We start from the raw sequence: 15,340 nt of genomic DNA, 5'->3' as shown, positions 1-15,340 counted from the left end.
TTCACGCAAAAAATTATCAATTTATTTTTGACTCTTTTGAGCACTTCCTCTTTTTTGTTTCAGAAACAGCAAGTTAAACAAGTAGTCAAAGGGTATATTGGTCATCTAGAGCAAAAAAAGATTTTTTCTTAATTGAAAGTAACATCTCTTGTACAATACCAATACTTTTTTCCACTACAAAAGTGGTACAGTAAACTAACAACTACACTACAAGAACAAAAGCATTTTTTTCAATTTAGTAATTAAAAGTCTTTCCACAACATAGAAATATAACACTGAAAAGGAAAAACATGGGAGCTTTCAAAACATTATGTACTTAGCATTACATTATTGATTGTTAAATTTGTTTTATGGTAGTAAATGGCTGCAATGGTTAACATCAGGTGTTTTTTACCAATTCACATAAACAGTGCACATTGTTGAATTTCATATATATTAGAATTTCATATATATTATCTTCTCTCTGCTAAACCTCAGGTATTCAAAATGACAAAAGCAAAAACGGTATACATTAGCAGGATTATTTCAATGTCTTCATTAACTCAGATATAAGTAGTGTGTCAATTGCACTTTTCAATTTTTATGTGTACGCATAAACCTGCATACATGTTTCTACATTTTTTTTGATATGTCTAGATATGAACTACCAAACTTCAGTCAGTAATCCACAGAGATTAACAAGTTTCAACGACAGGTCAGTTTTTTTTTTTTTTTTCTTCTCAAAAGTTGTGGATCAAAACTATATATCTGACATCTTAACATAAGTTTATAAAAAGGGGTTGTTCCTAAACATGTGTACATATACTAATCCAGTGTAAAGGAAAGCCTGAGATTAGGAAAACACTTTTAAATATAAAGAATCTCAAATAATACAGAGACAACTAGGGAAAGCATGTTTCTACTTAGCCTAAACACATTTCTAAGGAATTATGTAGCTTTAAGTTGTTTGGCAACCTCCAAAAGAAACAAAAATCAACAATCTACAGTGTCTTCACTTCAGTCCTTTTCAGGTTGTCTAATACACTCTACTGGCATGTTCAATATAGTGCTGGTGCAAATCGGTTTCTTGACAAAAAGTAGTTCCACATTCAAGGCAAGTAAGGCCATTAGTATCTCCTGATGAGACCGCAGCGGGGGCATCACTGTGCCTTTTGTAATCACCGATACATTCCTGGTGATGATCAATAAGGTCCTGTATTTCACTAAAGGTCCTGGGGCAAATAGAGCAATGATACGAGTCATTGTTGCAGTGCTGAGTTTCGTGTTTTTGTAATGCAGTTGGTGAAAGAAAGGCTTTGCCACAATGTTGGCACTTATGGCTACTTTGTGACTGGCTGTCTGGGTTAAGTGTACAGGATGGAAAGGACGTCCCTCTCATGTCAGCAGAGGGGATATTAGGTTTGAGAGGCTTTGAGGGCATAGCAGCAATGAGCCTATAGCGAACTTCGTTGGGGAGACGACAGCGGACTTCATCGTGCCAGGTGAGGTGTTGTTGCAGCTGATTCTCAGTCCAAAAGCCGTGGCAGCACAAAGCGCAGCAGTAAGGCCGGCTCTTCGCCTTGGTCTTATGGGTTCCCAATTGTTCCTCCGTTTGGAAAGCTTTCCCACACTTATCACACTTGAAGAGGCATTTGGCTGTATGCTCTGACAGACGGCTAAGAGGGGGGGAAACCTCAGCCGCGGTTGCAGGAGTTTGGATCTCCTTTTTAGACTCGTGCTTGATCTCCACACACACTTTCTTATGGTCAAGGAGGGCGCGCGTAGAACTGCACTGCTTCCCACACTCAAGGCACAAGACAAATTTCACAAGTGGAGGGTCTGATCTGATTTTCTTCTTTCCTCTGCCAACAGGGCTATTTTTCACCGTCACTGTAGTGTTGTCTTCGGTTTGTTTGACTGCACTGCTCGAGGCAATGGACTCCATTTTTAACCTCAAAAGAATCTTATTTTTACGTTTTGTCCTCTTCGAGTGGGCCTGCCATTTGTGGGCTCGCAGACCTCTTGCTTTAGCAAAGGTCATAGAACAAAGGGGACACTGGTGAGCCTTTGGCTTCAATGTCGTTGACATGGACTCACTCCCATTCAAGTTGACATCAACTTGTTCTGGGACTTGGTCAACCAAGGCGAGCCCGTCTCCTTGATGTTCTGCAGCTTCAACAGTGTTGTTACTGTGCTCACTGTCATAGTGGGCAGCTAGAAGTGAACCTTGCTCAAATGTTTTGTTACATTCTGGACACGAAAACTCGGAATTTTCCAGTGTGCTGTTGCTTTCGACACTTTTGAGTGAATCAGGCTCTGGCTCAGTTTTGGTTCGACACTGAGGATTAAACATCTGGTGGCGCTGGAGAACACAATGGTTAAAAAACTGTTTGCCACATTTGTGGCACTGAAAAGGTCCGCCCTCTGTCTTGTGGCTCACAGATTTCAAATCATCATCTTTTAGCAAGCACCGTGAAAATTTCTTTTCTTTGTGCCATCTTTTGTGGGAGCCGAGAGCCGAGTTGGACATAAATCGCCTCCCGCATTCTAAGCAGTGAAACTGTCCTTTGCTTGGATCTTCCGGTTTAGTTTTTTTAAGCATTACAGACATGGCCAGTTTTGCTTTTGGTACAGATTTGTAACCGTCAGCATGAATTCTTTTATGAAAATTCAAAGCCCCAACTACTGAAAAGCTTCGGTCACACTTTTTGCATTTGTATTTCAAATTGGTTGTACTTGGGTTTTCTAAGTTGCCGTCATCTGTTTGAATTTTCATCTTTAGCTCCCCACTGTCCATTTCATTCTTTACTTCAGTATGTACCATGATTTGCTCAGCGCTTTCCCGTGTGACCTCCAAACTATCCTTGTGCAATGTTAGAATATCATAGTTTTCTGACGGTTCCGTCTTAAAATCAACTACTTGATTTTCTCTTTTAATGCAAAGTTTTTGATGAACCCTCAAAGAGGCCTTGTTGTTGAAATGTGCAAGGCATGTTGCACACTGCCGATTCTCCAGCGTGACAGGAGATCTTGGCGATGATGGCATGTGCCCAGTCTCGTACCCGTGGCTTTTCATGTGAAACTGAAGTGCTTTGGCCCGGGAAAACAGCTTCCCGCAGTCAGGACAGCTGTAGGTGTTCTTTTTCAACTGTTCTACCTGATGCTGAAAAGACTTAATGGGCGGTGGGAGTAACTGGTCATTATGCACAACCTGGTGTCTCAGAAGGCTGGAGAAAAGACGGAACGACCTGTTGCAGAGTTCACATTTGTGATTTCCATTTTCATGTTTTCGCATGTGCAATGCCATAATGCGCTTGTGACGGAACTTTCTACCGCACACTGGACATGCAACCTTGGAGCGCGGGTGTCCATTAACGGAGTGCAAAGATCCTGTGACACCTTTTCTTAGCCTCAAATCTGTACACAGAGCCTGACTTTGCTTGTGGTGGGAGTAAGCTCCTAGAGACCAAAAACCCTTCCCGCATTGTTCACAATGATAAATCTTTGGGCCGAGAAGGGTTTTGTTTGGATTGTATTCTTTCTTAGTGACTGAAATATTCTCCTTCTTTTGTGCGGAGCAGTTTTTCATATGGTTAAACAGGCTTGCTGCATGCAAATAAGACATCATGCAATCTGGACATTGATATTGTTTTCTTTTGGGATGATGCTGCTGATGAGAGACTAAAGCAGACAAACGGGAGAAGCATTTACCACACTCATTGCATGCCAGATTTTTCTTCTCTAATCCCTCTGCCTCATCATCAGCACTTGTGTTTTGCTTCTTGTGTTGATGAATGTGACTGCAGTGTGCTGCATAGCTACTTGCTTCATGGCCACATGTGTCACATGTAAGAACTGCCACTGACTGACCTTGACTCTGCTGTCTTCTCTTACGAACGCCATGCCACATTCTGTGAACGCGCAGTGATGAGGCACTAGAAAACCAACGGTAACACTCTGGACAATCAAATCTTTCCTCTGTCGTTTTATTCTCCACTTCTCTCGCTACCAGTGCACACTGCTCGTCAGTTTGCTCAAAGTCAATTTCTACAATTTTCAAATCCATCTCTGGTTTTGAAACCGGGCTACTGGGGGAAACTCCGGCATCGCCGTCATCTCTTACTTCCTGATCCGATTCACACAGCAGTTCAAGATCAGGATTCTGGTCTTGGACCGGCTCGTCCTCAGATTCACTTGCACTGATCACCTGTACGTTAAAGTCCCCAGGTTCATAACTGTCCCCGTCTTCATCAGTCTCATTTACATGCAAGTCTTCTTCAGCCATACTGGCAGGAAGTACATTCTCTGAGACCGCTGCTTCCTGCTCAGTCTCTTTTCTTTCACTTTCCAAAGTTTCCTGTTGAGGCAGCAGAGAGGTACGCATCTGAGTCTCCTTCTCTGTTTCTCTAAAAACATCCGTGTGATGAAGCTGATGGGAGTGAAGTGCTGAAGCCCTGGAAAACTTTAGCCCACAGTCTTTACATTCAAATGCCTTCTTCTGTAGCTGACATACTTGATGAAGAAAGGACTTTGCTGGGGTCTCATCACTGTGGGCCGTGCGCTGATGCCTGTAGTAAAAGGTTAGAGTCATAAATACTTTTCCACATTCCTCACATGGGAACCTTTTCGCAGAATCATTTGAATGATTAGCATGCCATCGCTGATGGTTGAAGAGGGCAATATGGCTATTGAAAGCCTTTTTACACTCACTACAGTAAAACTCGCTGCAGCTTTTCTTTGGTTTTTCTTTCATTTCTTCTGGAGAGCATTGACTGTTGCGGCTAAATCGCTGATGTGTTTTAAGGCGCATCAGAGCAGTAAAAGCTTTACCACATGAACACTTAAAAGATTTTTCAGGAGTATCATCGGTCTGGTTTTTACTGGGCTTGGCTTCAACTGTTGACTCCTCCATGTGAAATGCATTTCCTGAACTCCTGTTTTGTGACTTTACTAAATTTTCCTCATGACAACGACGGTGTGCATCGAGAGCTGAAGCGCGGGAATAATTGCGCCCACAAGACTCACACTGAAACGACTTCTTTTTCAAATGTTCAAGGTCATGAAAAAGAGACTTGGAGGCTTGTCTGTGTGAGCGCTGATGGTTGAGAAAGTGTCCGATCACACAGTAACATTTCCCACAGTCTGGACATTCATAGGTGTGTTGCTTTGTTATCCCAGAAGGTATTTGAATACTAGACTCCTTTTGGGAGGTTTGACCATGGCTCTTCTCCATATGCGAGTGGAACTCACTTGGTTCAACAAATGATAGTGAACATAAATTACAGAAATTAGCTGTTGCATTGTCCTTTTCTGCATCATGTAAACCATCTAACTGGTTGTCTAAATACACGCTTTCTTGCGGGTGCTGATGCCGATGCTCCAAGTATGCTGCCTCCTCTCTGAAGACTTCTCCACAATCCCGACAGCAGAAAACCCCAACCCCTAAAAATAGAAAGAGGAAAATAGGAGGTCAAAGCCACTCCTGTTTCCAGAGAAAGAAAGACAGGAAAAAAAAAAAAAAAAAAAAAAATCACAAAAACAGGGGCAAATCATATCTTTATTTTAAAAAGGTGGTTAGAGTTTACAGTAAAATTACAAAGAGACTTTTCAAATGAAATGATAAAAATTTGGTGGTGGAAATATAACATCACCCATAAAATTATTATTATTATTATTATTATTATTATTATTATTACAGAATACAGTGCTTAAGCTAAATGACCTCTGTGAAGTTCAATCATTCAGTTATTTGATAAGTTTTCTGCAGAAAGTGTTGCATTTACCAAAGCACCATATTGCAATATATTCACAATCAAATCTAATAGCACACACCAGCCCTATTTATAAGGGTACAGAATTACGTATCGGATATATCCAAATTGACTCCATTTTAACCATTGACTCAAAGAATTAAAAGCTGGTCAACGCTATGGCTGCGTGATTTGGAGAAAAAGTCATATTGCGATTATGAGTTCACTTGATTATCTAGGAAAATTCACAAAATAGGCTACTAAAATTTTAAAGTGTATTTAACTTGAACATACAAATTAAACGAGCATATAAATAAATACATATACAAACATAAATAACAGTATTTTACAAAATTTTATCTTTTTTTTTTTTTTTTTTACAAATTTCTAATAAATAAATACATTTTGTATTTCCTTATAAACAATAACATTCAAAATGGGTGTAATATAATAACTACTTCAGGGTCCGTAATACTCGCCAGTCGCCAAATGCGGGTACATTTCCCGTTTGGTGAGCAAATCTCAGAGGGCTATCTGCCACATGGCGAGTAAATGTTTGTATCAAAATAGTTCTATTTTTCAGACTCTTTTGGTGAAGCTGCGGCTACTTTCTTTTGTTGCTGTCTGCACGATGGAGCTTCGCAGGGGTGGGCCGACACACAAAAACACTGGCGCACACACCAGACACCACCTTCTGTTAAACAATAGCTAGCGTTTGCCTCAGGCTAATTAATTAGCTAGTATGTGGCGATTTTTGGCAGCCCGCCTTCCAAAAGAAAGCACAATTAAATTAAATGTTGACCGACAAGCAGGAAACAGGGTCTCAGTTCACCCATCTGGGAGGCTCTGACACACATTGCGCACTCCATGTCTGCGACAGTTGTAGGCTTGTACCGGTGTTGATGTTTTGGGCATTGTGGTGGACACATGCAGCCACTTTCCCAAAACCGCTTTCGGGAACGACACAAGTCCACAGCGGCCCGCGGCGTGTATGTCCGAGCCCGTCTCCACCGCCTCCACCTGCAGGTTGTCAGCTGTGTGTCTGCCTCATATATAGTCTGTGTGTAGGACGGTTGATTTAAAACTACCGGTACTCATCGATATAGTTTCATGGGTCACGTAGCTCTCCACAAGTGAAAAAAAAAAAAAAAAAAAAAAAAAAAAGAGGAGCTTAAACACAACTTGCTGGTTCAAAGTTAGGACTAGAAAGTTTCTTTGTGTTGGGATTTTAAACTCTGGTGGATTTATGAGGACCCTGGTTAACTGCTCCTTAGATCTCTGCATGGTAAATTGAGACAGCTAGCTAGACTATCTGTCCAATCTGAGTTTTCTCTCGCACAACTATTTTACAGCAGCTCTGTGCGGAGTTTAGCACCGCCCATGACGATTGTGATTGGTTTAAAGAAATGCCAATAAACCAATGCATGTTTTTCTCCCATCCCGGAATGCTGTGTGGAGTAGCCAGACCCTCCTCTGCTCTGCAGCGTGCGGATGGTCTGGCAAAGCAAGACCAACACTAACGTTACACTTGGCAGCAGGTTAACGTTGATGTTAGCCTACCGTTAGCGAGTAGCTGGATTAAACACGGTTAAATTCTGATAGCTAAATGGGGTAAAAGTGTGTAGAAGTTATTGTTAAAAGTTATTAAATTTTTAATAAAATCATTTAAATTCCCCTTTTTGTGCTGATCCGAAAACTGATCCAATCAGTGACTAAAAACTGTGATCCAAACCGTGAGTTTTGTGATCCGTTTCACTCCTAGTTGTCAGCATGCTCCGAAACCCTCTACACTTCTGACACTCAAGTGACCATACACGACACACGCGCTACTGCTTAAACAGACTCATCACATCTTTTGTGGACAAGCGGCACGCTCCATGGGGTAGCATAATTCAGAGGGCAGATTCAACATATATATTCAACACAGAACCATAAATCACGCATTAGTGAGAGCGAGAACGGCAGGCGAGTGAGTGACGTCAGTGCCCGATTGGTGGAGCAAGGAGAGCAACCTTGAGCGGTGTCGGAGTTAGCTTAGCAGCAGTGTGAGGGAAAGCGAGAGGAAAGGAGATAGCAAAGACGATGTAAAGTGAGTTTACAGTAAACAACAACCTTCTTAAGACATGGTGGCTTCATCTGTTGTTAATACGGTCGGTAAAGTGAAGGGTGTTACAACTGGAAGATTAAGGGTGTCACTGAAATTAAGTCACAATCACGAATTTTGAATAAAAAAAATGGAATCGTCGATGCTGCCACGCCCCCATGTCATGTCCGGTCGGCTTGTCAAGTGGAAAAAAACACACGTGTTGAAGTGCTGCAACTCAACCTCCTCTAACTTAGCTACAGCCAGTCAAAAGTTAGCAATGGCAACTGCAGATGCAGGAAACGCATCGACAGAACTTGAACCCCCTCCTCTTTCACTGAAGTCGCCAGTGTGGAAGTATTTTGGATTTCCAGTGAGTTATGTTGACAATGTTCGCATTTTCGACAAAAAAGTCACAGTTTGCAAGCTCTGCTATGTGCATGTACCATATTCTGTGTATTTACCATTGCACATTAGCCTAGCAGCTACTGGGGTTTCCTTCGGTTTACAGCTTAATCCACATGACCAAAACCACACGTGCACGTTTTGTAGCCTAAACAGAGCAGCTTATATTGGTTATATTAGAGAGAGCAACATGTCAGCGGACTGCTGAGTCACCCTCTCTGCCATCTGTCTTCTCAGCTGCTAAGACCGCTGTGCTGGCTCAATGATGCTTTAAGCCCCCAACCAAGCCTTCAAGGCAGCGCTGCAACCATTCGTCTTCAATGCACCTAACCATAACCATTGCCTAAACCTAGTGCCTTCCAGGCAGCGCTGCCTGGAAGACGACGTTGGGGGCTTAAAACGCTTAACACTGCTGTGCTGCAAAGCGTCTGCCCTCAGCAAGCTTTTTTCCCCCTTTTTACTTTATTGACAAATTGACCCTTCGCTAAGCCACGCCCGAAAACCGCCACAGGCCAATCGTGGCTTAGCAACCGTAACTAGGCGCAGGAGGTCTGTCAAGCTTTCGAGTGAGGGAAACACGGCGAAGTGTTGTGCAAAACAGATACCCGGTATCCTAAAGGTTTGGACAGGGTGGTGGAATTTGTTCCCTTCCCGAAACCCAAGGGGAGAAATGCCCGGCGTGTATCAAGCAGTGTGGGAGGCCCCATTCACAACTAAATGTCGACAAGATTAACATAAACACCTAGCTAGCTACGTTTGCTCCAAGGCTAGAACACGCTAATGTTAGCTAGCTAGCTAACTCAGCACAGCATTGCTTGGAAATAACGGTTCTTTGTTCATAATGCATATATTCGAACGTAAAATAAAGGACAATTCCGGCGCAAAACGAACTTAGGGGATAATAACAGATCCCACTCGATCGCTCTCTGGGACATGGGCAGGCTAATTGAATGTGTTTGTAGCTTGAAACAAGCTAGTGCGGACACAGGGGCACAGGAAAAGTAAAAACAAATCACTATTAAAAAGGCTCAAAATATCACCACACTTCAATGGTAGCATAACGAGGGTCTCTAAATGTTAACAGAAGCATTGAGATATTTCACCTGTTCGCCAAAAAATACTAATAATCTCCTTGGGAATGTCTGACACCGGTGCATACATACTGTAACCATAGACAGTATATAATGGACCAATAGACCCCGTTGCTCTGGATGGAGACCAGTGAAGGCTATTAGAAGCACTTTTCCGGTGATCTCTTGCTTTACTGCGCAGCCTCCAACTGACAGAGACAACGTAAATGTGACGTGAGCAACGTGTCTGAAAGTTGTAAGTCTTCTGGTAGCTGTGCCAAGAGAAATCTCAATCATTCCCAATTTTACAGAGACGGAGAGTGTAGGTATATGTAAGGAGATAACATAAGCACAGGCTAATTATTGCTAACTAACATGCTAGTTAACATTAGTAATTAAACCTAAACAGCTAATTTAAGTCAAAACTGCCCGCGAGCTTCTCCTGTACTATACGGTAATTCCTCTACTGTGCGACAGTAAGTCACTTGGTTATGACACAATCGTTAGCTTATTTTTACAAAAGCGTCTGCTACGGAGCCATAACGTGAGGTACAAGGTAATGGAGCCTTTTATACATTGTCGTGTTTCTTTAGAAATAAACAATGGACAAATAGAGTCTTTAAACGCTTCAGATGTAAAGTTATTCGCAGTCAAGTGACGAAAAAAAAAAATGGCGGTCAGTGTAATGCTAACAAGAGGTGATCGCTTTGTAGCAACAAAATGGCGCCATCGGAGGTTCGCGTCCTGAAGCGAAACTTACCCCCTTGACTGTAACAGACGTGCCAGGCACAAAAGCTTGTCAGGCGTAGCAACAGTAACTAAGGAGGGAGGTGCTTAGCGAAGGGTCAATTGTCAAGTTTCCAATTGACTGAAGATATAAGTTATTGTTATGTTGTTAATACATGTTTTAAAATTTGACAATGTAGCGTGGTACATTGCAAACAAAGGTCAGATATTATATTGCATAAAAGTCTAGTCTAAAAATGGCATAGCAACCTGTGCTTTTAAAATTTTTTTATTGAATCGAGGGTTTGGAGAATCGTGACACCCCTAGTTAAGACTGCAGTGGACACAGAGTGTCACGCACACAGCACACCTTATTGTTTACTTAAATCACACAATTTTTGCAGTTATGTAATCACAGAGTGACATTGCGATTGCAATTTGATTAATCGTGCAGCCTTAGTCAATACTGAAGTTGCACTGAACTGTAAAGTTTGATAGGGGAAACATCTGGTTTAAACAGCCAGTAGAAGAGGACACACAAGTCAAGATATGCTGATGCTGCCTTCAAGTGGTTCTTGGCAGTCAAGTTTTTGACACAGAAAGTTAGGTACACAATATGCTTGGAGTGCAAGCAGTTAAAGTAGTGAGAATAGAAGAAAATTGATGCCACAAAATTCCTTGTTGTTTTTCTTTTCAAAAACAGTAAATGCTTTTTTTCCCCCGGCATTGCCATGCCAAGGGAAAACAAACTCCATCCACCTGGTTCCATCATTAAGAATGTCAGTGACAACAATCAAGACTGTTTTGCAGGGGTGAAAAAAAAAAAAATCTAAAATCATTATGTATCGTGATTTGAATGTGGTTTTTTTTACCAATGATTCACCTAAATATTTTCTGTTTATACAGTACCGCCGACGGCGACTACATCATACAAAACAGACCAAAAGCCGAAAATACATGTTATGTAGGCTACTTCTTGACTGACGTGATGTGCATTCTTTTCAGAAAACAATTAGTTTTTAGAAATGTCTCATGATATATTGTCTCTAGAAGTGGATTATTCAACTTTTGTTTTTATTAAAGAGGGAAATGAATATCGCAATACTTCTAGAATTGCAATACATGAAAATCGCAATACAAATCGAATGTTGTTGGCCTGCCATGAGTTATACAGCCTTGTCAAGTTCTTACAAAGAACACACATATGCTTTAGTTATCATTATTCATCATATTCTATTAAAGCATGTTTAATAGTCAATCACTGTCACTGGCTATGGAGTTTATTTGAAACTAGGGATGCAACGAATATAGATTTTGTTGGTACGATTATAGTCTGTTTCATTTCCCTGCTAATGTATGAAATTACATGAGCACTAGGGGTGGCACGGTTCACAAAACCCATTTGTCATTGGCTGAGGGTGAAGCCCTGAACTGACGAGTGAAACACGTGTCTAAAAGGCGCTTTGTCATTGGCTGAGGGTTAAGCCCTGAACTTTGTGAGAACTGTCCTACCAAAATAAAGGCCGAAAATGCCCCCCCAAATAAATAAATAAATTTATTTTTTAAATCAAAGTCAAAAATTAAATCATGAACAGGGTGAATCGAGATCGCGATTTTATAACGATTTATCATGCAGGCCTATGCGCATCTCACATCTGTACTTGACTCACATCAGGTAGTGACACCGGCTCCTAACTCGTTAGCTGTTTACTGTAACGTTAAAATTAAAAACAGGCTGACGTTAGCTAACTGGTAACGTTAACAAGCTAACAAATACTTAACAACGTTAATAAACAAAGTCGCTAGCAAGCTTACCAACTTGGATTGAATTCCCTGTTGCAGCTGCAGCTGTCCTGAGGTCGAGGGCTGGCTCTGCACTGTGTTATTCTGGTGTTTGCTAAGTTTGTGCAACATTAAAAAATAGCAGCAATAACTTATCCCACCACGGAGAGCCAATGTCACTCTAATAGTCAATACTCGCAGTGATCGGACCCAGCGTTTATGTCGTCAAGGAGGTTAAATAAGAACTCCACACACTGTTAATCTTAACTTGCAGTCAGTTAACACTGTGTGTAGAGGAGCCTTCACAATTAACCGTAACGTTTTAAATCGCGGTTAATAGTGAAATCGGTTAACTGCTGCATCCCTATTTGAAACCATTTGTACTATTCATTACCATTCAAAATGTCATCTAATGAGGATGTAGCGTTCTTATGTTTTATCATATGATACTTCTGCATACACAACAACTGTCTGAATACAGTATGAGCTAAATTACCAAAAAAAAAAAATCTTCTGCCAGTTAGTGTCACAGTCTGGATCAGGAATGCTGTTGTTCTGGGTAGCTAATGAAGCTAAACACACATGGATCTGAAATTCAAAATAAGCTTGTTTGGTTGTTTGCTGACTGGTGAATATTGATGCAACAAATACCATGGGGAAGCATAGGATGAGCAAGTCTAAAGTAGAGCCTAAATCCTGTAGAAATGTTACTCAATGTATAAATGTACAATAAAGTCTCATGATGCAGTGCTTCTGTTCTGATCGTTGCGTTCATTTTAGCTCTGTAATAGAGAACAGCACTGTGCTTGAACTAATAAGATTTCAAATAAAAGGGGGACAATATCCAATTTGCCCAATGGTTTGTGGCTTATAAAATACTAATAATTGCAGGTCAGCTTATTATTTTTATTGTTTCTCAGCTTGGCCTAGACATATTGTTCAATAGGACTACAGTAAAAGCATTTCTTTTTTTACATAACTACATGAGTAGGCTATACTTGTAATGTATTTCTTACATTATGCTCAATAGAATCCGATATATGTAAGTTATTGCCAACACATTTCAAACCATTACCATGGTTGAGTATCAGCTTGGTCTAGGCCTGTTGCTGTTTGTTCAATAAACAGCATTGTGCGAACATGAAATAGCCAAAAGGCTAGGGGTGGATATGCAACAGTGCAAGTGAATGCAAGTTTAATTATGCTATATTGTTAGCGTTTTGCATTTGCCGCAAAAATTCAGTTACTTTGCAAAGTACTATTATTGCCATGTCCCTGCGTTTAGGTTGGTGCAGGAGGTCACCACGCCTGAATAATGCTGTTGTTGTATTGATAGTACCAACAATGTTACGTTTAGCTAAGTGACCGCTACCAGATACTTACGGTCAGTGGTGTCCTCAGCGGTGTCCTCAGCCGATGGACAGACGTTGTTTTCAGATGCTGGGTCTTCATTGCGGGGTTTGCTTTCAGCTCCGTCCTCACTGGTCGCCGCGGTAGCAGCTCCGTCCATCTTGGAGTGTCTCTGCTTGATGGTGCAAGCTTTACTCTAGCTAGTGCTCGTTAGCTTAACAGCGACACAGTTGTTTTAAATTAGTTTTTTTCTTATCAGCAGTCCCTCGGTGCAAAGCCGGGATGAAAATGAAATGAAAAAAATGGTATGCTAAACTAGTCTCTTACCACATAACAAGGCAGCATTTTGTAATGTATTAGCAATGCGAGTGATAACGACTAGCACAGCTAACGTTAGCACACGGAATGATCGCATGGATGTCCTTCGGCGGAAGTGGATTCTTCTGTTTTGTTTCCTGCCTTCAAGCAAGACATGACCTGCAGTGAATCTGATCTGAATCCACTAACTAAAGTCTGAGTATAAAATATGATTCCCAATGGTTTTTAGTTACTGGTAGGATTAAACAGGATGAGCAGCATCTAATGGGGCTCCATGCAGTGTTAATAATTATGAATAAAAATATATATATTATTTATATAATTTCCAGGTCATTCTTTTGTCCCTACTGACCCCACCAACACATCATAATAATATAAATCATTTTAATTATATAAATATAAATTAATATATTATGCAAAAAATATAAATTATTCATAATATGATTTATTCATATAAATTATTTCCAGAGACAAAGAAATTCTCACAAGATTCCAGGCAGTCCAGGTTGTGAAAATAAAATACAGAAAGGAAAATTGGGCTTTAATGTTTCTAACAATGAGGAACAATATAATGTACTACTAGAGTGAAATACACTAAAATAATATTGTAAAGTATTTTAAACATTTTGTAGTAATGTAATGAATAAGTAGGAATTTGTAAGTAGGGATTCCAGTCCCAATTTATCAGATTGATTCAAGTGACTCTTTACAGAGCATTTGTTCTTCCTCCAGGCAGGCAAAATTTCAGAGAAAATGCAGAATTTTTAATCACAATTTTTGATGAATTGCCTTCATCGATCTTGATGCATACTTTACTGTACTTTAAATGTTCCACAAACAAATTCAAAAACTACCCAAACCTTTTTCATACTTGATACCTGTCATGTCACTCCTATTTTACTTCATTTCCTTCACAAACCAAATGTAGAGGGGAAAACATGTATCCTTCAGAATATGACAACTTTCCAAACCAGGATTTAATCCTTTTGTTTGCTTTTTCTTTTTGAGTCCTCTATTATACAGATGTTGAACCGTGAATTAGGTTTACCTAACAAGTATTGCACATTACAACATTGCAATCAAAGGCAAGTTTTATTTAATCCAATATGTAGACATCATGGGAAAATTCTATGTCTTTCCATGCTAAAACAGTGGATAGAGGTAGAAGGGCACATGTTTTTTTTTTTTAAACGGACGCACAGGGACGGTTCTTTTTTGTACAAATGGGCTGTGTGTTTATTTTACAGTAGTAATGAAGATTTTCAGTCACTTATTGGGCCACCAAACCTCTTTAAATGCCCATTATCATAACAGAGGAGATGGGATTCTGTACTTTCTACATCTACAGTTATGGAATGAAATCATTCAGTATTCACAAAAAAAAACATTGCATTGTACTCAAACGTGGACTTCATTTTACAAATATGGGTACATTCCAATCTGAAATAGTAATTCTGGTAAGAGATACACATTACATGGTACTCATCAGTTTCCAGTAGGTGCTAAGTACTGCCACCCAGAATCAGTTAATAATCTAATTATAAAATATATATCAGTCATGACACATTGCCAGAAATTAGCTGAATTTGACTAGACCAAAACATTTTATAACATCAGTTTCACGTTTGTATTGCCATTGTAATACATATTGACAAAACTTCACATAAATCCAAGTTTAATTTATTACAAAACTCACTATTTGACAATTGTGTAATTATGCTAGTTTCTCCCTGTTCCCAATGATCACTCAATAGTTAAATTTACAGAAAACTCTGTGAAATGAACTTTACATGTAAGTCTAACCGTCACATTTTGTTTACAGATACTTTCACTTTGACCAAATTACTATGATGAGAACTTTACTTGTGAAATATTTG

The 15,340-nt window shown here is 40.1% G+C and overlaps 1 protein-coding gene across 1 annotated transcript; it reads right to left on the bottom strand.

The window, feature by feature from the left end:
• LOC114557603 (zinc finger protein 850) lies at window positions 1-13,609 on the bottom strand. Its single transcript, XM_028581158.1, has 3 exons — window positions 13,473-13,609; window positions 13,179-13,359; window positions 1-5,421 (listed from the first exon to the last, which is right to left on the bottom strand). Exons 2-3 carry the CDS (start codon window positions 13,303-13,305, stop codon window positions 1,016-1,018), a joined length of 4,533 nt encoding a protein of 1,510 aa, XP_028436959.1. The 5' UTR covers window positions 13,306-13,359; window positions 13,473-13,609; the 3' UTR covers window positions 1-1,015.
• Window positions 13,610-15,340: the final 1,731 nt, after the last annotated feature.

Source organism: Perca flavescens, chromosome 6, assembly GCF_004354835.1.
Source record: "Perca flavescens isolate YP-PL-M2 chromosome 6, PFLA_1.0, whole genome shotgun sequence".
Classification (NCBI taxonomy): domain Eukaryota; kingdom Metazoa; phylum Chordata; class Actinopteri; order Perciformes; family Percidae; genus Perca; species Perca flavescens.
The sequence above is the reverse complement of the archived record's forward strand: the minus strand, read 5'-3'. Positions and strand labels throughout refer to the sequence as shown.

Excerpts from the sequence above, each read along its gene's own strand:
- LOC114557603 (XM_028581158.1), bottom strand. The coding sequence starts at position 13,305 with ATGGACGGAGCTGCTACCGCGGCGACCAGTGAGGACGGAGCTGAAAGC. Across the intron at positions 5,422-13,178 it reads CGCTGAGGACACCACTGACC|GGGTTGGGGTTTTCTGCTGT; the intron begins GTAAGTATCTGG and ends TTCTATTTTTAG.